This window comes from Falco rusticolus, chromosome 3 (assembly GCF_015220075.1).
Source record: "Falco rusticolus isolate bFalRus1 chromosome 3, bFalRus1.pri, whole genome shotgun sequence".
Classification (NCBI taxonomy): Eukaryota; Metazoa; Chordata; class Aves; order Falconiformes; family Falconidae; genus Falco; species Falco rusticolus.
The window spans coordinates 20,352,161-20,378,831 of record NC_051189.1 but is presented as its reverse complement, the minus strand read 5'-3'; the positions used below and the strand labels follow the sequence as shown (position 1 = coordinate 20,378,831).

General features: G+C 39.7%; 1 protein-coding gene across 4 annotated transcripts; it reads right to left on the bottom strand.

The window, feature by feature from the left end:
- Positions 1-499: 499 nt before the first annotated feature.
- RAD21 (RAD21 cohesin complex component) lies at positions 500-25,832 on the bottom strand. Of its 4 annotated transcripts, XM_037379404.1 has the most exons (15): positions 25,665-25,832; positions 22,386-22,470; positions 18,394-18,567; positions 16,483-16,612; positions 14,169-14,268; positions 12,998-13,104; positions 11,988-12,191; positions 11,276-11,401; positions 10,955-11,077; positions 9,479-9,702; positions 9,048-9,213; positions 8,518-8,669; positions 6,840-6,989; positions 5,558-5,641; positions 500-2,326 (listed from the first exon to the last, which is right to left on the bottom strand). In XM_037379404.1, exons 3-15 carry the CDS (start codon positions 18,535-18,537, stop codon positions 2,135-2,137), a joined length of 1,902 nt encoding a protein of 633 aa, XP_037235301.1. In that variant the 5' UTR covers positions 18,538-18,567; positions 22,386-22,470; positions 25,665-25,832; the 3' UTR covers positions 500-2,134. The 4 variants fall into 4 exon arrangements, with proteins under 4 accessions (XP_037235301.1, XP_037235300.1, XP_037235302.1 ...); XM_037379403.1 differs by lacking the exon at positions 22,386-22,470; XM_037379405.1 differs by lacking the exons at positions 22,386-22,470; positions 25,665-25,832 and adding an exon at positions 22,246-22,343.
- Positions 25,833-26,671: the final 839 nt, after the last annotated feature.

Sequence of the window (26,671 nt, the reverse complement as noted above, 5' to 3'; positions counted from 1 at the left end):
GAATTCATTACCCCGGACTCTGCAGCAGCTCTGCAGGTACCCCGCCTGACTCCCTAGGAGATTCACTGCTTCTGTAGGCTTGGATCCAAATGTCTGGATCTACCAGGAACACATAGCTTCAGAAGCACCGACATACCCACACGGAAAAGGAATTCTAGAAGCAAGGGAACAGCAGAGCTAAAAGAATTCCAGCTGGGTACGTTCCGGCATTCAGAAGGGACTGGCATGGAGATGAATCCCATTTTATAGACCGTCTCCCCTTATTTTCCACACAGACATTCCTAGCATAGAACGCTTGAACAAAACCACAGTAGGGCCAGTAAAATAACTCTCCTTCCTAATGGCAAGCAATCCATTTACATATTCAAGCTTTAAATCTCTCAAAGACCTAAGTCGTTACACTTCCACTCCTAATACCCAAACCAACAACCAACCTGTAAAAACCAGGTCCCTACTGCAAAAATAAAAGGTATTTAAACAAGACACCTAACTAGTACCGTAACAGCTTATAACACAACTTTTATTAGAAAAGTTATACATAACAGCATCAACTATTTTCAAGAATATTAACCTTGAAAAGCAACAAAAACAGACTAAAAATGTGTAACAAGAAACTAATGACCTTTTCTATAATTAAACATTCAAGTTATCTACAATGTCTCTTTTTACAAAGGGGAAAATCATGGTTTTACAGGCACATCATGTTGAAAATAAAGCTGCAGTAACTTTATACAATTAAGTTTTTCAAGGATTATTAAAACATGGTCATCATGTAGTCTCCGATTTTTTTTAAACATTCACATAATTTTACAGTTGAGTATACACTTAAATTTCAGAGTCCCAAAATTATTTCACAAAAGTGCCAACATTAAAACCAGAACCTTCAGTGTGAATAATTTTGCCCTAAAAAAAAGTTGAGACAGGTTTCCATAATCAACATATTCACATGATTTCTGGTGCTACCTAGTCTAACAGTAAAGCTTCATTCTTTGTAAGTAAAATCAAGTGGGACTTTTTTACAAAACTGAGAAAATGTTTTGAACACAGGAGTGTGCATTATTGGAAAAACTGATACGAAAACCATAAATATATCCAAAGAGCCATTAAAACACTACACAATTAAGTGGAACTGTGCCCGTTTGTACTGTTTATTCAAGTTTGTTGCCCATTCGGTACAGGTGGTATCTGAATTTAGCATCTTTACAAAGGTAATCTGTCCAGCTTCTCTTAATCTTATCTTCATATGCCTGCTTAATAAAAATCAGATAATTTACAATCTAGAAGTCTGTTTTAAAAAGTCTGGAGTTTATATACAGCTCTAACAAACCTAAAGCACTTTGATATCTTAAAAGGTTTAAATGAAATTACTAGAGTCTTTATTTGACGCTTATTAACAGTAATTAGCCATTATCAGTAGTGGACCATAATGAGGTGATAAGTGAAAAGGAATGTTTCGTCTAAAATGCTTAACACGTGTTCTGTCCTTTCATGTATGCAACAGTATCACGTAGAGGAAGTGCTTTCCACAGACACCCGTTTCCCCTTAGCATCAAGGGCTACAAAAATCTGACTGCAAAAATGCAGTGACAAAGCAAGCTGACATATCAGGCACTACCTTTCATATTGGCAGCTTTAAGAGACCCACGGTATGCACAAAGATCTAGAGAAGGGGAAAAAAACCCACTACTATGAGAAGCAGACCGAACATCTTAGACGAGTTTGGCAAAGTTTTTAATCAGACAAAAGGTTGGCCGTTCAGGTTTTACCTGTATAGGTTAAAAATATCACTATTGCATCAACTAGGCAAATTATCGTAAGACGTTTTCATTGATACTCAACATTACATGCACCAATATTGCACACATTGCTCTGAGCTGTTAAAACAATCTTTACCTGGGTCCTTGAGCTGTCTGGTTTCTGCAGTTGGAACTCAAGCCACCCACCCCAGCAGTTTCACTAAAAATTTAAGTGGAAAGTGGAAAATACAAAAACCAAAATAACCCCAAAAGAAAACCAAGGACTTTATACAGACAATAAAATCTAAACTTTCTGCAATGGTCTTGTGGGCCCTACAGATGGGGCAATACACGTACGCACTAGTGAAACAAACACTAGCTCTGCTGTATCTAACCATTCAAATAATATGAAATCTGGGACCAGGTGTTGCAATGATGTCACTGTAAGGCTCCTCCTGTGTCAGCTCTATAGCTTGCTGCTTTTTAAGTACCAGGAAACTGTAGAATTTTGCAGCTGCTTGTTTTCTATTTGTATTTCTGCACAGCTCAAGCAAACTGATAGATTCTGCTCCAGTTTTAGCGAGAGCTCTCTGAAAAACACAAACATTGATACCACAAATTAGAGAACTACATACCAACAAGAATTCTGTTTGTTGTCACCCCAAGGGCACTGAGGGATTGGGAAGGACTCTACGTTGCACGGGGACATTACAGTATGTACATCAAAATTTCTATAAGGATCTTATCTAAATGCAACCAAGTAGGCTTCCCAGAGATGTGTGAAAAATATCAGTCTTTAACTTATTTCAGAAACACCGTAGTATAGCACAAGACTTTATTTCTGCACCAGTAGCTAGCCACTCTTTTTTGACTACAGGACAACTATTTTTAAACAGGAATTAAAAAAACCAAACCTGGTTTATTTCTCAAAAAAAAATAATTCCAAAAATAATCATGATCTTTTGTTTAAAACAAAATTTCAAGAGCTAAGGTTCTTTAAAAGATGCATAATTTTCTCAAGATGAGAGCCTTTTTATTTCTAAAACTCTTCCGTTTGTCTGAAACTAAGTACCAAAAATCGCTTACATTTTTTCAAAGTCTTGGCCAGAATATAAAAAAAAGAAATATCAGGAAAATACATCTGTTTGCTGGCTAGAACAACAACTGACGTCTTCAATTTAAAACAGAACCGTCTGCTCTGGAATACCTACTAGATGAAAAGATATGAGGCTGGCCAAACAAAATTATATTAAACAGATCTTAAGTTCAAATCTCATTATTGACTTAATGTTTCAGCCATCCAGTGTGATGCTCCTTTGGGCACATGGAAGAAAGAATTGGAAAAAAAACCCCCAAAACTTAGACATGGTCCAAAGAGAACTCTGAAGTTCTTTTCAGAAATTGTGATGAAACATTCAGCAAGGAAAACATTACCAACTAAACATCTGTATACTTTAAAAATAACTTTTAAGCAACAGTTGTACTGATTTGGGCTGGGACAGTTGATTCTTAACAGCAGCTCATACAGTTCTATGTTTTGGACAGGAAAAAATGTTTTTGTTTTGGAGCAAGCAGGCTGGGGGGTACACAAGTTGGGAGGGGACAAGTTGTCAGCCAGGACAGCTGACCCCAACTGACCAAAGGAATATTCCATACCATATGACATCATGCTCAGCAATAAAAGCTGAGGGAAAGAAAGAGGGGGTGTGTGTGCATTCGGGGTATTTCTCTTCCCAAGTAACCATTACATGTACCCAAGTCCTGCTTTCCTAGAAATGGCTAAATGTTTGCCTGCTGCTGGGAAGCAATGAATGAATTCCTTATTTTGCTTTGCTTGAGCACATGGCTTTTGCTTTACTTATCAAACTGTCCTTATCTCAACCCATGAGTTTTCTTGCTTTTACTCTTCTGATTCTTTCTGCCATTCCACCCAGGGGTAGTGAGCAAGCAGCTGTGTGGGGCTGAGCTGATTACCAAGGTTAAACTGCAACAACAGTTTAAAACAATCTCACTTTTAAACTAGCAGAATTCTTGCAGGTCTGCAAAAGAACTAACTTAAATCATACTAGTTTACAACGTAATCTGAACTACGTGCAAGTGTATTTAAGTGTCATAAAGGCTATTTAGGAGTTTAAAATTAAGGTTTCACTGTTTAGAGATGTAAGCAAGTAATTCTTACAGTATAACTCTAGTAACATTGTCCAGAAGTGTAAAGCTTTTGCTTGATTAGATTATACTTTAGAGAAACTTAATAGAATACAAAATACTGCTAAATGTCAGGTTACTGAAAACTCAGCAGCACACACACCCACCGCCTGGCAATCCACTATACTGGAAGGTCAGAGATACAGTAACGACAATGAGCTTTTATCAGCAAAGATGGAGCCTATCAATTTCATAAAAAAGTGAGGACAACTTTGGCAAACAAAAACAGCCTAGAGAGATGGAACCGAAACACTTCAGTGACAGGAGAATCTCAGGAATTGCCAAAATGTTTCAGGGAACAAAGGGGTAGGTAGGAACCTGTTGTGATTTAAACCCAACCAACAACTAAGTACCAAGCAGCTGCTCGCTCACTCCCCCCTCCCTCCTGCAGTGGATAAGGGAGAGAATGGGAAAAAGGTAAAACTCATGGGTTGAAATAAGAACAATTTAATAACTGAAATAAAACATTTCATTACAATAGTTGTTGTTAAGGAGATAAAAAGAGGAATAAAACCCAAAGGGGAAAAAAAAAACCTCCCAACACCCAAGCGATGCCCAATCCAGTTGCTCACCACCCACTGACCGATGCCCAGCCAAGTCCCCCAGCAGCAACTGGCAGCCCCAGACAAGTCCCCCCAGTTTATATACTGAGCATGGCGTTCTACGGTGTGGGATATCCCTTTGGCTAGTTCGGGTCAACTGTCCTGGCTCTGCTCCCCCCAACCTTCTTGTGCACCTCCTCGCGGGCAGAGCATGGGGAACTGAAAAGTCCTTGATTTAGAGTTAAGCACTACTTAGCCACAATTAACACATCAGTGTGTTATCAACATTATTCTCATACCAAATCCAAAATACAGCACTGTACCAGTTACCAAGAAGAAAATTAACTCTATCCCAGCCGAAACCAGGACAGAACCACAAACTAGACTGAAAGGCAAGGTAGTCCAAGAACATATAGAAAGACCTAAACGCAAACAGCAGTTTACGCTTAAGTTCAAGTGTATACTAGGGGTGTTCAATTATCAGAAAAAAGCTCTTCAGTTCTAGCAAGCAAGAACCCATCCTACAAAGATTATCTGTCTGCAGACTGCAGCCACATACTCAAAAGTAATGCTGAACAACCTTCAGCCAAGGTCAGATTCCTGCAGTTATTGATTCAGCTTATCATAGCATGGAAGTTTTCAAACTAGCCTAGCCAGGAGTAAACATCCTGTAAAATGGTTTTATCCCTAGACCTCGATGGGGTTTGCCTAGGGTCACAGAGCACAAAGTCAGAGGTGCTAAGGTTTCATTAAAAACACAATAAAACCCAATTATTTTAAAATTTGAATTTCTCTGAGTCGTACTTGCACATCCAAGTGTGGACACAAAGGTTGATAAACATATTAGGTGAAAAAAAAATCACCTTGAGACGTTCTTTGGGAAAAAATGACAATTATATTATGATTTAATCAATCACAAGCATATTTTTTCTTCTTCTCCAAGACACAACTGGTATTTTAAGTCCGTAACATCTACTGCAATGAAAACTCTTTCTTAACCATTTAACTCAGGTCAAAAGTGTTGGTGAGCACACTCACAAGCTACTTTAAGAGAAAGGAAATCATCACATGTACCTGAAGTCCATGAAGCATTTGTTGAGTCCTCTTGTTCCATCTCCTTTCTTCTTGATCCTGATCACCCCCTGTGCCGTCTTCTTCCTGCAAGCAGCCAAAATTCACGCATTTACAAAATAATATTTTCATCCACTGAGTCATGAAATTAAAAAGTTATTTCTAGATATCACTAGAATTTTTTCTTTTCATCAAGCCAGGTTTGGACAACTTGAGTCACAAGACACATCTGGGAAAGGAGGAAATGGGACAGAGGAAGATACACATGTAAGCTGATGCACCATAGTAAGGTTGCCTACTGCTATGATTATACCTCAAAATGCTGTGCTGACGATTAGTAAAACAAAGAAGTTCAGTCACGACAGCTGAATGAGAAGAGACACTTCAGTTTAATCCTGGATTGCTAGTACTGACCACGGGCTCAACAATGCTTTTATTTCGTAAACACTGATAAACACAGCCGTGTTCTCATTTCACTACGGGAACAGAACCATTGAAAAGGAAAACAGGTTGATGCTAAAAGCCGCAAAGGCTGGCTGTAGCAACTCAGCTCCCCATGTCCTATGGGGCGTTCACCTACACAGAGCAATGTTTATGGAAGATGTGTTACATACGGCTTTTGAAATAAGAACTTATTTCATATCAGCAATTTTTAAAAATGACCACAAAAGAGACACATGCAAGCAATATCTGCTTTGTTTCCGGTCTTAACTCAAGAACCTCAAACAGTGCAGAAAACCCGTACTTCACATGTCCAGATACACTTTTTCCAGCAATAAGTGTTTTAAAAAACCCAATGACTATGCATTTTGGGTATAAAATAAAAAGAATCAATGAAGTTTGATTTTATATCCCCAGAATATTAAATATCGTAGCTAAGAAACAACTTATCATATTTTAGGACATGGATGGTTTTCTTACCAGAATATACTCCTATTAAGTGGCATGAGCTATTTAAAATGGAACCATAAAATGAAGGTGAAACCTTCTTGTATAAGGCATAAATATATAGTGGTTTGATCCAACCACGTGTAAGAACAGGAGAACTCTCTAATTCAAAGCAGAATGTATTTATACTATTTATTATAATTATGTACATATATAATACATTACATTATTAAATGCAATAATATAATTAATATTAACTTGTTATTTTACAATCTACATTTCCAAAGGTTCTACTTTCCCAAGTAAGGACCGAATATTTTTTTCATATGCCATTTAATGAATCTACAGTCAAATAGTGCTGGGGAACACATAAACCATTTCTACATAGAGTTCTTACCTCCTCTTCTTCCTCTTCCTCTTTCTCCTTTTCTTTCTCCTTCTCTTTTTCTGGCAGAAGTTCTAGCTCTGGTATTAGCTGGCAAATGTTTTGAGGCTCCTCTGGAGGCATTTCTACAGGTGGTATTTCCAGCTGTTGTGATGGTTGATGCTTTAAGAGTACACAATACAGTTAAACCAACAGCGTAATTTTATCAGTGCTTTTACAGTAACACTAATGCTACAAATCAGTTTCACAAAATCTAAGCCTCTAAATCTTAGCCACTTGCCAGAATTTTTAATTTTTGAAAAATGAAAAGCAATGTGTTTTGTTTTGCTGTCCATACATCTATTTTTAATCCTTTAGATTCTACTCAAACCAGAAATTACAAATACGACTATAAAGGAAAAAGGTTTTCCAACAGCTCCACTTAGTCCACCATCCTAACAACTGATCTCATTTCTTGGATCCACACATGCAACTTTAAAATCCCACATAACCAGATGCTGTGCTATATGAACACACTTTAACTCACTGGAACAAGACATCTTCAAAATATCAAAATTATGTTCTTTGCAATACAAACACGAAGGAATTAAAATGTAGGTACTTTGTAAAGCTTCAAAAAAATGTATGAGTGACTTTGGTGTTCAAGTATCACTCAGATGATATTTATATAAAAAGGAAAACCCAGAAAAGCAGTTTAACAGGATTTATGTAATCATTTTTAATAAAATCAATATATAGTATTCTCCCCCTGCATCTATACACAGTTAAGTGTCTACCAGTAAAGTTACCCTGACACCTGGAACTGTTTATACACACACCCTAAAAAAGCTCAAAGTAATTTCTGGTTTAGAGTCATACAGCAGGTATCGCTACAAGGATGTTGCTAGAGGCCTGATCTGGCTGGTGTGATCAAAGAATTCCCAACACACATCAACAGCATTGACTTCAGCACAGTCTGTCAATGCTAGTTTCACCAAATGACATGGCCAAGAGGAGCACCAGCTGCCACCCTTCTAACAGTCTCATTCTACAGCAAACAACCTGTTAGCCAAGAAACATCTGAGAAGTGGCGTTAAAAAAATGCATAAATACGAGAAAGCATAAACCAGGACTGTTCTCACCAGGTAAGCATTCACAAAAATAATACACTTTTCATTTTGCCCATTTCCTCTCCCCTTCAAAAATACGGTTTCCTTTCACGCTGCATCACGGCTTTTACAGAAGAGGTAGAGGTGAGCTGGTTTCCAAGTCCACTCATAACTCAACTAGGAAATCCTTCCTGAAGACCAAAGTTTTATTTTGAACCCTTAACCCTGGAACACTAGAACTATCTTAAAAAGCAAGTTTGTGCAGCTAGCACAATCCTTCCTTTGTCAGCGAAAGCTGTCCTTACACACTTGCCAAGCAGGAGAACTTGATAACTTTGTAAGCAATACACTTCTTGAAAACTTCTTTTGAGGAGGAAACAGTGTTATTTCTTTATCCTACCTGCATTTTCAATGTTTCCGTAAGCTTTCCACTTAAGAAAAACACCATAAAGGTTACACAGGGACAAAGACTCTGACATTACTCCAGCGTATCTCATACCACAGAAAGCTAGTGCCTCAGATCGGCGTCACTTCCTGCTCAAAAGACACTACCCATCTCTCATTCCCAAAACAAAAAAACCCGCAAACAAAATCTTACTCACAGGTAACACTGGCTCTGGTTCTACTTGCTGCAGTTTGCGTTTAACACCTGTCTGAGGTGGTGGAGGTGGCATAACAGATTCATCCAGGTTGGTTCTGCTGCCTTCCATCATCGACTCTTGTAAACGACTTGGTTCTTCCAGAATAGGTTCATCTATATTCCAGAACAAACCCAGTTTTAATTACTTTGGTACATTTTCAAATTCCATTACTAAGTCAAATCTGCTCTTAATTTTGAATTAAGCACTCTTAACAGCCTGCATAGATTTTGCAGTGACTTAAAGAAAACTGGTACAGATGTGTATACAACCGGATCCAATACCCACTTAATCCACTGGATCAAACTGAACCTCTAAGTGTCTTCTACTTCCAGGAAAAAAAAGCTGTTTTAAGTCATAAACTGTATAGCAAGCTAAATAACCATTACAAAGCCCTTTGCTTCATTCATAATCTTTAGTGACTTAATATAAAGCACAAACAAAAGAGAAAAATAAGCTGAGGAAAAGCAGAGCATCTTTGACAAGACACAAACCAATAACATCTCGTTGCTGCTGTTGCTGCTGTTGTTGCTGCTCCTCTCTGGGAACCTCTGGGTTTTCAAAATCTTTAAGGAACTCATCAAGGTTGTCAGCTTCTCCACCTTTCCTCCTCTTTCTTAGGTCTTCTGGTACCAGAGGTGTAAGACAACGAGTAAAGAGCTACAGGGGAAAAGTTACATTATTCACTATTGTAGTTCTCAGTGTCCTTAATTTAATTTCAGATTAAGTAATTACAGGCCATCTTCCTTTCCCAGTTTTTAAGCTCCTCTCCAACAGTAGTAACATTTTTTAAAAAATCATTTATTTCTGTAACCGATAACACCAATGCTTAAAATATTTATTATTCATATGCTGAGGTTTACTATATAGGAGGCACAATCCTGAATATAGTCCATTTAGAAATGAACCTGCACAAAAACATTACCTTCAGTAGCCTGTTATTCCACAAAGGCTGTGCAGGCAGAGAGAAAAGCTTTTCAACTCCACCAGTTTCTTTCCACATCATCAGTTTCTTAGTAGGAGGTGCCAAGTCCAAAGTAGTAACAATATCAGAGTAGTCACTTAATTGAGCTCGAATAGTCTTGCTATCCAGTTCTTTCACACTGTCCACAATCAGCTTTCTCTTCCTCTTTGCTTTGGTTTCCTTGACTGTTGAGATTTTTAGCAAGTAAAGAATGTTAGCTCAAACAGGTATCACACTGTAGAAGAATCCTGCAGCTTCTTTATAGGTCTTACTTGCCCATGTATGAAGCTGCCTCAAGAATCTAAGGCAACGTTAGCTTTGGGAGAAAGAATGAAAAGCCATAAGCACTATGAAAGGTCAAACACTATGAACGCTGTCCCATAACCTACAAGTTCTTCTTATGTATTCTTGTAGTTCTACTGAATTTACCTAAGCCTCAATGTCCTCAGCTGCACACACCTCCCTCCCTCATGGCTTGCTTGCCAGACTGGTGTTTTTCAGCTGCAAACCCCTGAGAGATGTAAGGTCCCTCTGACAAGAGTCAAAATACCACATCAAGTTTTTCCCCCTAATCCCTATCTGAGCTTTGGCAGTGTTAATGCGGCTGGTTATCTTACCTGTACCTCTCATTCTGCTCTAGAATGACTTTACTGTAAATTGCTTACAGGTTGGCCCTCTGCAGCAGACCCTGAAACTCTGGCAAACGCAGTCTTTGCTGGTCCCAGATGATCAGCTAGGACCTCAGTTGCCAGCTTGCCACCAGAGGGCAGCGCTAGGGCTTTTTAATTGGCCGAGCAGTAAGTCAGGGCCTGGAGGTCAGTCTGAAAACACAGGACAAACTACATTTTTTACAGATCTCAGGTTGTTGTTTTTTGAAATAAAGCAGGGATCTGTTTAGAACGAGCCAAATACAGTACCAGTTAAAATAATAAAGTGTCTTGCATGAAAGAAAAAGACAAGGAATTTCACTATTTGGCAGAACTTAAAGATGCATCTCCTGAATTCAGTTGTTCATTAAAGCTATGAATCTCTAGAGGAGCACTCATCTCCACATAAACTGTCACTCCTGGCCATCAAACATAGTGTATCAAGAACTGTACTGCACTAGATACTGTATTAGAATTTAAGACATGATATGGTCTATTCCAACCCTTATTTTTAACTAGCATGTTTATCAAAAGCTACAGTATCATGCTGCTATACATACTAACTGCAGAAACTACAAACTAGTATCCTTCGGGACCATTAATGTAAGAGATCTACCTGGAAAGTACTGGAAAGCTACAGTTAGAATAAAAGGAATTCAGCACTTGGTCCTTGGTTTCTCTTCCAGCTGAGAAGTAGAGTCAGCAGCAGGGCTAGATACTCATTTCCACTCCAACAAGCTAAGGTGGTCTCTGATGACTTAAGTAAAATACTCCCAAATAGCCTACTCACCTGTTATGTCAATAGGCTCCAGAGCAAAAGCTTCCTCTTCATTGGGAACAAGCGTTGTCTGATCAGTCATAGTTGGTAACGGTTCAACTGGATCTACCGAGTCTGGGCTGTCTGGTCCACCCACTGCCAATTAAGAAAAAGTACCACATGCTATGTCAAAACATTACGAAACTGTGCTACCCTTCCCATCCCCTCCTCCACACCTTAAAGTGGTTTACCATATTTCATACTTTGGAGCTCAACGTGCTTTTAAGGAATTAGAATCTCAATTAAATTAGCTGAAAACAAGTAATTCTAGATCTAGCCCTAGATCATACTCACTTGATACATTATCATCATCATCCATATCATCGTGGGGAGGTTGCTCTGGCATCATTACTCCACTTTCGGAGAGTGCAGGTGGGTCATCAAAAATACCACCATCATTATTGCTGAGAAGTTTGTCATCTGAAAGAACCACATAAAAGAATCAGTTTTGCATGAAACAAGCATAGATGAATTTATGAAGATGTACAAATTTATGACAACTCAGATAAAGATAATGCAAAGGTTAGGGAAACCTATATTTTCAATGCTGACACAAAAGCAATCAGCAGTGCTTTTCCAAGGCGCATTTTGGCTCAAATTTTGAGCTTACAGATAACCTTAATTGCAATACACTTGACACATACTTGATCTTACTAGGTTTCGAGTACCTCACAGAGAAGCACTCAATGAAATTCTCAACATATTAATTAAACCCTTGGAAGGAGTCAAAGAACAAGAAGAGTTGCATGTTGATTTTTCTTAAAGAACATTACATATAAAATGGAAAAGGCTCTGGATGATTTAATTTTACTTCACTTGAAATATGCCAATGCTTAACATGCTACACATCATCTGTGTTGCTATAGCACTCATAAATCAGAATTCCATTGCTGAAAGCGTAACTTAAGAGAGAGATGCTGGCAACAAAAGAAGAAACCTGTCTTCCCAAGAACTAGTTATTGAGGCAGAAGGTAGGACAAAGAAAACCCAAATTTCTCAAACATACCCAATATTCCACCATCATTTCCTTCTCCAAAATTATCATCTTTGTATTGGTCTTCATATTCCAGGTGATTAGACTTCTCATTGAGGTGACTGGTGCTCTGTTCAGGTTCCAGTAAGAGATTGGAAGCACTGGTGCTCACTAGCATGTCATCCTCAAATGCACTACCTTCTCTCATCATCTCACGATCATCCATCCCAAAGTCACCTGCAAGAATATGATTTCACAGCGATAAACCCTGCAGAACCAAGATGCAAGAGACCTAGCTAATCAATCAACAAAAGCCCAAATGTAAGACCAAACTTCATGGTGAAAATACAGTTCAAACCATTATAAAAATAACCATCTCCTCTTCAAAGCATTTTATTATACTTATTTGAATTGATTTTAGCAAGATCCTACTACTAAATTTTAGCTGCACTGAAATCAAGGAAATATGCCTTGAGACTGGCCTTCATGTACAGAGAGCAAATCAATACCAAATCAACACCACCAATACCTAGATTATCCTTTGAAAAAGGTTACTAAATTACAGATTACATTATTATACTCTGGAAACTAGATATTCAAATACAACTGTCTTTGGGCTTTGATTCAGATCTTAGAACACTGTTATTGACAAGATACTGGAAAGATGTGAACTAGTCACCACTGACTGCTTCAGCTTTAGAAATCTAACAGTTTGACTGAAAACAAGCCTACGATTAAAGCATGGCTGACTTAAATTTTCAGAACATGGTGTGAATACAATAATTGACATAGTATTTCACTAATTAACCTGACTGAATATTCTTCAGCTTTATATAGGCAGCTAGAAGCTTGCTGAAGCTTAGAGGACCGTTGTTTTGGTAAAACTGTAATGTACAAACTAAAAACTAAATGTATGGAGACACAGCATGTTTGATCTAATTTGTTTTGTATTTAGTGGGAATTCTGTAGTAATTGCAAAACCATAACTTTACAGTTACCAAACTAGCTTAGCAACACATAATAATACACAAGATTTTTTTTACCAAAGTCATTATCCTGGAGGATACTGATGTTGCCTACTTCTTCTCTCATTGTAATTTCTTCCACTCTACTCTGGTTCAAACTGAACTGCTGGGCCACATCAATATCACTTAAACAAACAGAAGGCAATTATTAAAAAAAATCTCCATTAAAAAAAATTAACAACAGATAAAGCCTGCTTAGATAAATGTGAAATTGGTTCCTAAAAAGTACACTATACACATCAATTTATGAAAAAGCTGATGGTGAATACAAAATACAGTAAGACCATTCACGGTTAAAACCTATCATCCAAATTGTGTAAGCTTCTGGGAAACATAGATATTCTTTACTGTGAGAATGGTGAGGCACTGGCACAGGTTGCCCAGAGCAGCTGTGGATGCCCCATCCCTGGAAGTGTTCAAGGCCAGGCTGGATGGGGCTCTGAGCAACCTGGTCTATTGGAAGGTGCCCCTGCCCACAGCAAAGGTGTTGGAACTAGGTGATCTTTAAGGTTGCTTCAAACCCAAACCATTCTGTGATTCCGTATTTAGTAACAGTATCAAGTTAAGACTCTTTGTGGCCTGTTACGGTATGCTTCTTTGAGTACAAAATTTTTACGAAGTTTCAGATTAGTATATACTCTAATTCAAAAAATAAACCAAATAGAACACTCAGTAAAGCAAACTGTATCACAGAAATTCCATTATGAATAATCCAAAAGGGTAACATCAATTCTTTAAAGACCAAGAACTATTCAAGTTGTAAACATAATAACAAGTAAACAAGTAACCCAGTAGTATTAAAAAGTTTGAAGAATTGTACCTGCCACTACAGAAGGTCAACAAGGACACTTCTATGCAACTAATCTTGCCTAACCTGCGAACATGTGATATAGACTGCCTTGCATAGAAGAAAAATTAAAACGATAACAACTACCTTGAGCTTTTCAAAAGCTTCTGTAAGGGCATCTTTAACTTTGGTTAAAATTACATACTACTATGAACTTAAATTCAATACAAAGATGATTGCATATTTGCTTGGTATATTAAAAGACTTAAGAATACAAGCTGCCTAAAGACTTTTTTTTTTTTAATTCATCTATGAGTTTGCTGTTTAGAAACAGCTTCTCCTCAACTAAAAACAAGCATCATTTACATGGAAATAAAAAAAACCCAACCAAACCAAACTTACTCTAGATCAGGAAGTGGTTGGTCAAAATCATGAAATTCCTCAGGTAAGGTAATAGCATTGTAAGCAGCCTCTCTGTTTTCCTCAGGCAAATCGACAACCCCTGCAGAGAAGAACAGTCAGACATGAGTTCCCATTCCTTACAAGGACAGCATTTTTCCCTGTGCCTTCAGCATTGTTCCCCCTGCACCAGCAGAGTCTTTAAAATGCTGAATTGAACAGATGCTAGACACCTATGAAGAAACCTTAGATAATGTTAGTATTGAGATTCAGTCTAAATTCAAAATAGACCCTCAAGCCCTTGTACTATTTCATGTAACTGTGGAAGTCTCAAATCACTTCATAATGTTTGCATAGCTGCACAGCTCTACATTGTGCTAACACACGCACTGTATGTCATCACAACACTCCGCAGGTACCTGCTACATAATCATTCTATCATGATGCTCCAGATAAGCCAGTTTAGTCCTACATTTTGGTTTGGGTAAACCAGTGGCCACAAAGTAGCCTGGTTTTGGGTAAAGAAGTGGCACCACTACTTTGCAACTGGTCATTTAGTCAGTTCAATTAGCTCTGAAAGTCCCAGCACAGTACTGACTGTACTCGGGCCGCACAAACTCTTAGGCTTCTGCATTTAAAAGAGCTGGATTAACTAAACCACGTACATACCTTTTTGTATCATCCTGAGATGCTTAATCTGGTATTCAGTGGGCATTCTCAGAGCATGACTATCAGATTAGGCATCACATAAAAACTGAGCCAGCAGTTGGTGCCTCTCTCCTATGCAAAGGTTCAGAGGTCAGGACACTTGAAAGTGCATGGGAAATGCAGGTTCAATTCCTTCTGTAACTTGCAGAAGACTTGAGCTCTATGTTCTGTCTTCTGACCCACACAACACGGGCAATTCTGAGGTACAGATACTCCAGAAACACTCTGCCCACTGTGTTCCCCTCTGCAATGGATACTCAAAGAGCCACTGTCTGGAGAGACCAGGAACCAGCACGAGTCTGCAGTTTACTCATCTTGGTACTTGGCTAGTAATGAAGAAACCTAGTCCATTCTTTCAGGGCTATCCAATATTTTAACCTGTTGGCTGCTTAAAATAAAACATGTAAATGATTCTCAGAGCAGAAAGGATCAAGACAATGCCTAAGCCACAAAGCTAGTAAGCTGAGGCCCCTGTCTTTGTTCTCAGTTTGTTTCAGGTCAGCATAATGCTTTTTGTAGAACTTGTTTTAAGGCATTTCACCTTCTGCATGTGCTCTGTTGGGAGTGAGAAAACTGGGAAAACAGAGGATTGCCTTGTGAAATTAGACAAATTTATGTGTTCTCATCACCTGAGGCAGTTAAATGCAATAGTAAACAAAAAACTGGCAAGTCAATAAATTGCCACTGAAAGCTACATAAAGTTCAAAGCCTGAATCATGACATGAAGATCAGGAAGTGAAGATAAAGGCATTACCTACCTTAACTTTTCTCAAATTTACTGTTGCAACTGGGTTTCAAGAGTTGCCTTTCAAAGGAAGTCTTCATTAAGTTCAGCTTTTAAATCTATTACACTCATAAACTTAAAAAGGTAGAATATGATTCAGCAGCTGTGAGCATCCAGCAGCATCACTGCCACAGCCACACTCCAGCGGGAAATAAGCCTCCCAGGCCAGAATTAAAGAAAACTATCAACTGTGTGTAAGCCAAGTAATTGCTGGATGGAAAGTAATCTCGGTTATTAATATGGCTCCCTATGTTCATGGAAAAAATCTTAAGAGTAAGCAACAACACAGAGGGAAGTTGAGTGTCACACATAAAATGGGAAAATATCTTTGCTGTGCACATACAGTTCACATTATTTCCAGAAACTAGAATGTGAAAGTGGTAAAAAAACCCAGCTTACTTTATACTTTTTCGTAACTCATGGCAAAGCAAACTTTACCCTTGATGAGAAAAAGCTCCCTTCTGTGCTTCTATTCAGTAAATGTAACTGGCCCTTTTCAGACTTGTGACAGAAGGTAAAAAACACACAGCATATTTCCATTTAATATCATACACCACCAACAGCCAAAACAATAATTGAGATTTTACAGAATCAGCACTGAATAAGAAATGTTTTCATTCAGAATTCAATTAGAAGTTGTTTTCCAGCATACAACTCAGTCACATAGCCAGCCTGAAGCTGGGCCAAAGAAAATAACTTCTCCTATAAACCTGCGTAACTTTATGTAATTCTTCTGCAGAAATAAGAAGGTAGAACTATACACCTTCTTAATAAATATCATTATGTAACTATGTAACTTTTCAGAGAGTGCTTAAAGACAGATACCTGGACGAAAAGCCATCTTAATCTTAATGAAAGCCTCATTACAGTCTGCAAGAAGGTATTTTGCTTTCCTGTGGTAGATTCTAACAACACCTAGTAAGAGATGTCCTGAGGTTCGAAGTGCCATCTTCACCTATAAACAAATGGAACAATCAGTGAATTAGATGTAGCCTATTTTTTTCCCTTTAATGAAATTTCAGTCAGCTTTGTATAAGTTTTTCAGTAACATCAAATATCTAAAACAAGTATAAAAATTAGCAGAAAACTGAAGACATAAAGGATGCAAAGTATACAGTTCAAAACAACGCTCTACATAATATTTATGTATGACCTGCAAATATCAGTAAATTAGTAGCAGCTCACTCCAGGAATTCCCAAACACTGCTCTGTCTAGTTAAAAAACCTAAAAACCACATGACAAGACCAAACCCATTTTACCACATCATCTTCTGACATCTTTGTTACTTTAAATGTGGAAAAAAGTGAAAAATAAAAAAATTTGGACAGTCATTTATTACAACTTTGTTAAGTAAAATATTGTTAAAAACTGTTCTTTGTTACTTCTCCACCATCTGTCCTACAGTTCAGGAGAAAATCAGAGAGAAACAGTGGAAGATGTGGAGTGTCCATAAACAACACTGCCACATTAAAACAAGTTTAAATTCCTTTCCTTGTTAACCTCACTGGCTTTGCTATGTAATTGAGCATCTGCTGTGGGAATAGACAACTAATAAAAAAAATTCCAGGGGAGGACTCTTCTTAAGTAGTTTAGTCTGAAAGAGCATGAGACTTGGTTTGGAGGCTACATGGAATAACTGTCTCTCAGAAAGATTAAGCCATACAGGGTTTACCATTAAACCTTAAAAGAACTCAAAAATTTTATTATATACTATGTCTTTCTAATGTTACAAATGTTACAAATAATGTTACAAATATATGAAAGAGTGGCTATCAATCTCTCCTTTTTCTAAAAGAATGCTGCAGCTCATTAGCAAGTCCATGAACACCATCATTTTCTTTCTAAATGCTTCCAGAGCTGACACTGAAGCAAATAACTTTTCTGGAATAGTAAATATCACTGTGATTCTACTACACATTTTTTGTTTATACTTTTTTCAAATAGTTATTTTTCTTATAAGACATTCAGAAACCTTTTAAGTGACAAAAGTCACAACCATATCAGTCCACTAGTTCTTAAATAAAAAATCTCATTTTCATGAGAAGTAGATGGAAAAACAACGTTTAAAAACCCAAGTTTCTCAAAATTTCCTCTGGTTTCATGACAGCCATACAGAAGTGTTATGTTCTTTCAGTTTTGTGGCTGTCTATTTGCTTCCCAGAAAACCAGAAACTAAAAGCTTCAAAAGCAAGGCTTTTATACTACAGCGCAGTGTTTTTATTATATCGAAAATGATCCTCCTGTAACCAGTAACATCACAAGCTACCACGATACTTCAGATCTTTTTGCTGTAGCTTAGCAGAAACAGGCTGAGCTTAGGTCACGAGCATAACAAGAGTATCTTACGCATTATTTCTACAGCTCCCAGTAACAGCACTGAAGTTGTCATCATAAGGCCTTTTGAGGTTCCTACTTAGAAAACCTGGGCCTTCCTCTCTTCCAGACATTTGCTTCTAACAATGCATGGTACATCAAGATACAAGTCCTTCATTTATAGGAAGTAAACCATTTAGTAATTCAGTTGCATGATATTTCAGCGTTACAAAACTGACAAGAAAATACTCTTCAGAGTAAGAGTCAACAGCAACAGAGTACTTCACATGTGAACAGACCCTTCCACCCCTTAGAACAGCAACATTAAGAATTTTGTTTCAGCAACCCAAATAGCAACTACCACCTGTACACACAATTTCTCTTCATTACAAAGTAACTTTCCATCAGTGTAAAATAGATACCTTTGGTGAAATGATACTCTCCACGCTGCTCTCCAGATTACATTCAAAAACGTGCGCTTTGGTTAGCTTCTTATCCCAGTGGGCCGCCAGCCAGATTTTGGCTAGCGGCCCACGTTTGCTCAGGACAAAGTGGGCATAGAACATGGTCCCAGATGTCTAAAACAAAGTGCAAACCTGTAAAGAGAAAGCCATTTATTTTTTTCCTAGAATTTTTGTTATGAGGAACATCCTTGTAAACACATCCCTTACCCACAGTAGGCAAAGCACATGTTTGCTTTTCAATTAATAAGGTCAGACTGTTTAAAATTTTTAAGAAGCCAACACTCTGAAGTGGCCATGTAATAGCATATATATTTATTGCAGAGGAAATACAAAGCAGGAAGAACATCAACCAATGACCATTTACATAGTTTAAAAACACTCTACCATCCCACAAGAAAAAAATCCTGACTATATTAAACTTCATGGTAATGATACCAAACTCATATAACGTAAACAAATGTGTCTCAGTTTTCAGTCCATGGTAGTTTTCTACCACTTCCATTTCTTTCTGCTCTTAATTCAGTAGCTACTACTATACCAGTATATATTCTACACTGTTTCAGTAAAACATTTAGCATTATAAAAGACATAGTCCTAAACTTTTTGGACATCACCCTGTTTTCTTAAACAGAAAGTTCAATTACATCTTCATTTCTGAACAGACTGCTCTCCATTTCATAATCTCTTAGTAATGCTTCATATTTTTTTATGTTGATAAAAATTTTTAAGTGTTGATAAAAATGGTAAGAAAATAGACCGCATTATTCCAAACTTCCTGAAGATTTAATTTTCTTCTTTCTCCTTTACCAGAAAAACAGATTTCCTTTTATCTATTTATCTAACTTTCTCACGGGGCTGATAAGATGTCAACACATCAAACCATGGGGAAGCAGAACAATGTATCTTATGATCTAAACATGCCAATTTCATGTATGAGGTAAACATAAGATTCAGCTCAACTACAAGTTTGAAAAAACAAAATTTGCTTTTAACAGGTGTAAGATTCTCCACAAACAGCTTTTTCTTCAGCGATATATGTAACTAGGGAAAAAGAAATGAGAGGAGAACAGGAGAGATGCAACAAGTGCTTTTCAGTTTTTACATCCTCTGTGCCTATAGAAAAACTGCCAGAGGAAGCACAGCAACCCAATAGTAAAAGCAGGGCAGCTTAACCTGGGCAGAGCCAGTGTGAGCAGCATCAGTTTCTAGCCATAAAAAAACCCAGTGTTTCCTAAATGCATGCCAACCCAACTTATAAGCAAACAGGGAAGACGGCGAAACACAAAGCATTGGTAAACATGATAGCCAGAGACAGGTTCTCAGGAAGCCAATTCCTAAACCATATCAATTTACTTGTAGGTAAAACAAGTTTCAAAGCAGCTAGGGCACATCCATTGATATTTATAGAGTATGCTTCATAAAAAGAAGAAAAGGAGGAGCACAATTGCGACTGTTAGAAAAATAAGTATAGGGGCAAAAGCAGCACTGGTATTACTGGTTCAGTGGAAGCACTTGACCTCTAGATACCTGGATAACGAATGAAAAACTGTCGATCTAGGGATAGATCTCTAAAAGTAAAGGCCAATATTCTTTTTTTTCCTTAGTTTTTTTGAACTTATTATTTGATTTTAATAAATGGGATTTGAAGGAATATAAAGGATAGGGAAAATTATCATCATAGTGGTACCATATTCCATACTCTTATCCACTCATTGGTACTGTTCAACATGCAAGATGATGAAAGCTTTGAATTTCAGCTGCATTAGAGAACACAGTTGTTTGGAGAAGAGAACTGATTATCAAGCTTATCTGTCTTAATGACAGACTAGCCACTGATTCTGTTCATAACCAAGAACGAACACAGGGGAGAGGATTTAAGGGAAATAAAGGCCACGTTCAGCTTCAGCTCAAGTTAACACAGTGGATAGGGATTAAAAGGATTAAAACTACTCTTAGGAGTGAAGCCAATAGCTTTGAGTCATAACAAAGCTGCAGATTAACAAAATGTTAATCATAAAAGCTAAAACATGACATTTTTATTTGTTGAGATTGTGTGGGGGCTAAGGACAGCACTGCACAAAGATGGACATGAGCAAGCTTTTCCAGGAAGCACTACAAAACAATTTTGGAAGTCCCCTTAATCAATACGTTATCTAAAGGAAGGTATTCTACTCCCCCCTCCCCAGTATTTTTTTAAAGACATCACACTGTCTCAAAGGTCAGCAGACAATTCAATCCCTTGTGCTTCTTCAAAGACTTCAGTATTTCTGTATATGCAGAGACATAACTTCACAGCACAGCATTTTGCTATCTTGAGTTGCTACCACAACTGTGGAGTGCTTTGGTAACAGCAGGCCTGTAAAGTACTGCTTCATATGAGGAACAAGGGAAAACACAAACATACTGTTAGCAAAACCACTTGTATTACTCTGCTAAGAACTTCCAACAACTGTTGCAAAAGATCCTACTTTGATTCATGGAGTTTGGCACAATTATTCAGCAATGTTTTACAATAATTAAAATATGTGGCACACGCTTCACAGAACTTCAGACATACAGTTAACTGTAACCCTGAAAATAGATTTCCTGTTAAACATGGAAACATACTATCTGGACAACTCTGACAAACAACTTACCACTTTAAACCCCAGACAGCATGCAAGTGTAAGACAAACAGCTATCCAAGATATCTAAGAGGAAGCAAGGTTCCCAAAAAAACTAAAAAACTAAGGTGTCAGGATCACACCGAGGTTAATGATTTCAGAACTTTTTCATTTTGGTTTTGGTTTGTTTTGGTTTTTTTTTGTAAACACACACACTATGAATGTCTGTCTTAAATAACAGACAATCCAAGTACTCCCCATAAGGTGACTTAATATAAGACAATGGGTTTCAAAACATATACTTTGTTAGCAATTAAATCAAAGAACAGAGGCTGAAAACCACTGCACCAAGGGAAGGCACAGAAACAGTAAGAGGTTACTTGTGCTTTTTTCTAGGTTTGACTACCACTCAATACTGGAGTTATGGATCAAACCTATAACTTGCTTGTAAGACTAAAGAGATTATACTACATGTGCAGGGTACTGAAAACTTCTGGAGTGAATATGAATGAAAAATAACTAGCCTCTAACAGAGGTCATCTGTTTCTCTTCATCCATTAATGAAGCCTTGCCACAGTGAAATACATGGAAATAAACAGTGAAAAATCAGACTACAAAGAGTTTTAAAGTGTGTTTTAAGCTGAGCCATTATTAACAAAAACTTCATTCCTTGAAGCACTAATTTCTGGTCACAATGTGTCACTTCCAGATTCCAGGAGGTGCTCTGCTTTGTACGGTAATACCTGGGTTACCAGCAATGGTACAAAGTTGAGCTGCAGCAGTTCAGCTACTGTTGTTTAGATCATCAGCACAATTGCCCAAAGCAGGCCCCAATGGTTGCTCTCACTTTCTCCAGATTATTTTCCTTCTTTTCTGATCATTCTTTTCCTTATTCCAGGCTTTTTGTCTGATCTTTAATTCATAGGGCAGCATGCTGATGCAGTGGCATAAAAGGAGAAGAAATAGATTTTCTGGCATAATTTGAGATTGGGATCAATGTTAAAGGAACTAGGAGTTTCTTGGAGTGGCAGAGCTCATGCAGACGTGTAAAACATATGTTGTTGGCTGCAAAAGCAACTCATAAGAATCCTCAAAAGAAAGAGTAGCTGATGGCTCTTGAAAGGCTTGTACGGTGAAATGTAACTGTTAATTTCTGAAATTGACTGGATAGGAACCAGGACCTTAAACATTTGTTCTAAGAACTTACTCATTTTTCTGTCTTGCTTGCACTGCTCCGAGACAAAAGTAATATGTACTCACACAAGGCAAGGTGGGACCAAAACCTGATCTTGCCAAATTGTGCTTTTACAAAACTTTAAATTGGATTTTAATTAACTTAGAATTTACTTCAATGTGCCAGAATTGTCCTCAGGTTCTTCTGCCAAAATTGGTCCTCGACAGCTGCATAATCTTGGTTTTGGTATTTTTCTTTCTATAAAGTGTAAAAAAAAGCTGTAATTCTATACACAAAGTAACCGAACACATGAAGGAAACTAATACAATAGAGATAGTACACAGAGTCTGATCCAGAACCAGTCTGTTTCATTCTCTCGTATGAGTATCTGGTAACCAATCTCTCCAAAGAAGCAACAAGAAATTCGGGTACATGCTACCTATGAACTTTAGCTTAACCATCAATTCACAAATATTAAGTCTTAAAATCCTTCTGCATCTTAGAATGGCTAACTCTCTAACCTCTGAAAAGCACTCTGACATAGCTTGAGTTTCATCCTTCAAGACATTCAGAAAGAAGCTTAATGAACTAACAGTTGACAAGATATAAAATTCGCTTTATTTCAATTTGATCATGGTTCACTCTAGCCTATTAAATCCACTTGCCTGTTACTCTGCTAGGTCAGGTTATGTATACACATGCAAGTTCACAGGTTAAGCTCAGTCTTCTATTTGTTTTATTGGCAGATACTTTTGTTCCTGTTGTAAGGCTACTCCTGAACCAAAATCATCCACTGCTCAGCAGACAACTCCCATACTACAGTTTAAAAACTAATCAGTCATTTTAATTAATTTGTTCTTATGCTATCCTTCAACCTCTCTGCTGGTTGGTTCCCCCTTCCCACACACTTTCTTCCTGTGCTGTCCCCGTTTCTGTTTTGCTAAGCCAAGCCAGCCCTGGGTGATGTGGGGAAGGGTGAGCTCACCCTGTGCAGCTGCTGCAGTCTGAGCTGGCCCTGACAGACTTCAGAAGTCCAGAACAATTACCCTGACTCTGCAATAGTACTTTGAGTTCTTCTACTTTAACTCATAATCCTTCACTATACAGTCCTTCTCACGTATCTAAAACTTTCCTCGTGCAGGCAGGCACTAATGTGTCACCAGCAGGTTTCATTAGCACACTGAACACCTGGTGCCAATGAAAAAAAAATAATTCATCACAGGGCCAGTTTTCACAAACTCCACTAATAACTCCTTACAGCTCAATGGCTCTTTTCAGCACTACCTCATTTCATCTCCTTCCTTCAACCACCTTTATAATTCTCTGGTCAATCTGCATTTTTCTAAATTTTAATATATTCCTTTGTGGTACTTGAAGCTTTACTGAAGTTCAGTGACAAGTCACCTCAATTTCATATGTCCACAAAATAAATTACTGAAAAGATGAAATTGAACTAGTTCAACTTGACATACTTTTGATAAATGCATACACTATTTTCCACTTGTCTGCAGGTCGTGGTTTTCCCATCAACATTTTTTTCTGAAATTTGACATCTGAGGTTGCACTACCAGGTCTATAATTGCTGAAAACATACCACTTCTTTACAGAAACTGCATTCACTTTTCTTCAATTACAATACACTACACACCTAATTGCTAGAACCAGTGCCCCACTAAAGTTACAGATTCAAAAGGTAGATCACTCAGAATTATTGTACGGTTTGAGATTACTGAATTCTATGAACACTGTTCAATTCCCCCCACTCCCCAACTCCATTTTCATACCTAAACCTCAGCAGGTGTCCTGCCTTTACCCACAGATTTAGAATATCCATTCATCCAGTGGAAAAGAATCTTCAACTTTAAGCCCTATCTCGATTATCCCAACGTTTTGCAAAATTTCAGTTCACAGTCACACATAGGTTTTTTTGCAGAAACCATGTATTACACTCTCCTTAAACATAGGTAAGTTGAACGAGAGAATAGAATTCCTTATGTTATTTTGTCTTTTGCAGCAGTTATTCCTCCACACTCTTCACCCAAGCAGCCCAAATGTAAAAAACTTTAACATTTTGCCTTAAAGAAGTTAAACTCACTTATTAACTGAGGCAACTAGTCTCATTTCTGTGGGAAATCCCATGGTATCAGCAACCCTGGTGGCAAGACAAGACTAATTGAATTGTGTGGTAATTTGAGTTTATTGCAGGTCTCACTAACTTTTTGCTCCTCCTCTTATTCCCCCCCCCCCCCATGACACTTACTTCCTCTCTAGTTAAAACCAGACCAGTGAGCTTTGTGTTTCCAAGTTTCACAGAACGTCAAATATTTACAAATGAACCTTTACAAAATAAAATGCAAGCCTAGCCCTAGTAATGCTTTGATGTTTATTTCACTATTTTTTGATGTACCAAGTTTTATTGAAGAAGAGATTAATGAAAGCATATGCTTATTGCACATGTTCACACAATGTGAATGATAACTGCTCCAAATTTACAGTATTTTCTTTCATGTGACTAAATGTAAGAAAAAGGCATATTCACTGAAACCCTGTCACACCAATAAGACACATTGACCCCAAACTGCCTTTGTTATTGGCAAAAGCACACCATCTTGTTTTATATTTAACAGAAGCTTTTCATTCAGGATCAGAGGGAAATCTTAAAAACCACAGCAAGATTTATATGGATGTCCACAGGAGCTGCTAGAGTAAGGTCTTAATTCTTCAAAAGAGATGCATTTTTAGAGGGGTCTTTCATTTGCAGATCAACAGTCACAGCACCAAGAGATAGTTCATATACTACCGGCGAAGACTGCCAGAACATTCAGAAGCCTGCTTTATTCAAGTGAGAAGTTAGATTACATTTGAAAATACAAGACGGACAGATGGAACTTTGCTCCTCTTCCCCTCCCAGCCCGCAGCAGCCCCGCCGCCCCTTTTGCCAGCCCACAGCGGGGATCTGTTAGGTTATTCCGGCTACCAGACCCCGACACGTTGTCCCCTGGGCTCCGCCGTGACCCGGCTCCCCCGTGGGAGCGGGGAGGTCAGCGGGCTCCGCGGCTGTCACCGCTCTGGGCTCGCAAACCGCCCGCAGCGCGCACCCCCGGCCCCACGCCGCGCTGCCCCGGGGCTCTGCCCGGGCCGCCGCCAGCCCGGCCCCGGCCCCCCAGCCACCCGGCCCTGCGCCCTGGCGCCTCGGCCGCGGCCCCGCTGTCTTGTCCCTCCCGGGGAGCGCCGCGCACCAGGCCGCCAGGCCGGCCTACCCTCTCCTACCGCCCGCGCCGGCAGAGCCCGGCCGAAGAGCCGGCGCGTCCGTGCCCAGCCGCAGCGGGCCGGCAGCCACGCCGGAGTAGGCCGGCAGCGCCCCGAGAGCCAAGCTGCGGCCGGCCCCACCGTGCCCCTTCGGGCGGCGGCAGCGGCCGGCGGGAGCAAGCGCGGCTGCAGCCGCTCCTTACCCTGGTCCGCTGCGGGGGCAGGCTGCTGCGGCGGCTGGCGAGACCGGGCTCGGTAGCCGCTGTGCTCCTCCCAGCCGAGCCGCTCACTCAAACAAACAAGATGGCGGCCGCAGCCCTTCCTGCCGCCCAAACCAGCCGTTCAAATCGGCAGGATGTTTACTGTTAAACTGCCCCCTCCTTCCCCCGCCGCTTTGCGCCGCCGCCCGCCGCGCCTGCGCCTCGGGCCGCCAGGAGGCGGGAGCCCCGCCGGACCCGGCCGGCTGCGCATGCTCCCGCTCCTGCCGCGCCGGGGGGAAGGGGCGGAGCAAAGGGGGTGACGAACGGTCGGATGAGTAACCGCGCTCCGTGAAGGGGCGGGGCCAAGGCGGGGCGGGGCCGACTGCGCCTGCGCGGCGCCGTTCTGGCGGAAGGGGGTGCGGCTCGGGCGCGCCGTCGCTGTAGCAGCGCGGGGGTGCCGGGGCCGCGGCCGGTCGCTGGCCTGGCCTGATCGCTGCGCTCTCCAGCGGCGGCGCGGCCTGTCAGGGATCTAGCGACGGGGCCTTGGCCGGGACCGCAGGCCGGCGGGCCGGACAGCCTGCGTGCCGTGTGCCTGACCGGGGGGGGGGGTGGTGGGGTACGCTGCCCGGTGGTGCTGCGTGGTCGGCCCCTGCCTGGGGACGGCGTTCGGCCCGGTGTGCGTGGCGCGGCCTTGGAGGCCAGCCTGGGCTGCACGTGGGGCCCTGCCGGCCTGCATGTGGTGCTTAGCTCTCCTTACACAGCAAGCAAAAAGCGCTGCCTTGAAGCTGACATAAATTTTTAGTTAGTTGGCTTTAAAACAAACAGCCTTTTTTTTACAGCCTGCTTCTTTAAGGCAGTTAACACACCCGGTCATCTTTTTTAGCTTTGCAGCTTACTCTTGCTATCCGGGACCCCACAGGTGTTTCTTTTATGCTGTGGGGGTGGTGTTGATGATGTGAACAATTGCGTGCACCATGCATTTGGATGAACTTTGATCTCAACAGGATTTG

What these genes read in the sequence shown, in the direction of transcription:
- RAD21 (XM_037379404.1), bottom strand. Translation starts at nt 18,537, where the DNA reads ATGTTCTATGCCCACTTTGTCCTGAGCAAACGTGGGCCGCTAGCCAAA. An exon ending in AGGAAGAGGAAGAAGAGGAG is followed by an intron (nt 5,642 to 6,839) that starts GTAAGAACTCTA and finishes GGCTGCTTGCAG; the next exon opens with GAAGAAGACGGCACAGGGGG. An exon ending in AAATGCTTCATGGACTTCAG is followed by an intron (nt 2,327 to 5,557) that starts GTACATGTGATG and finishes TGTGTTTTTCAG; the next exon opens with AGAGCTCTCGCTAAAACTGG.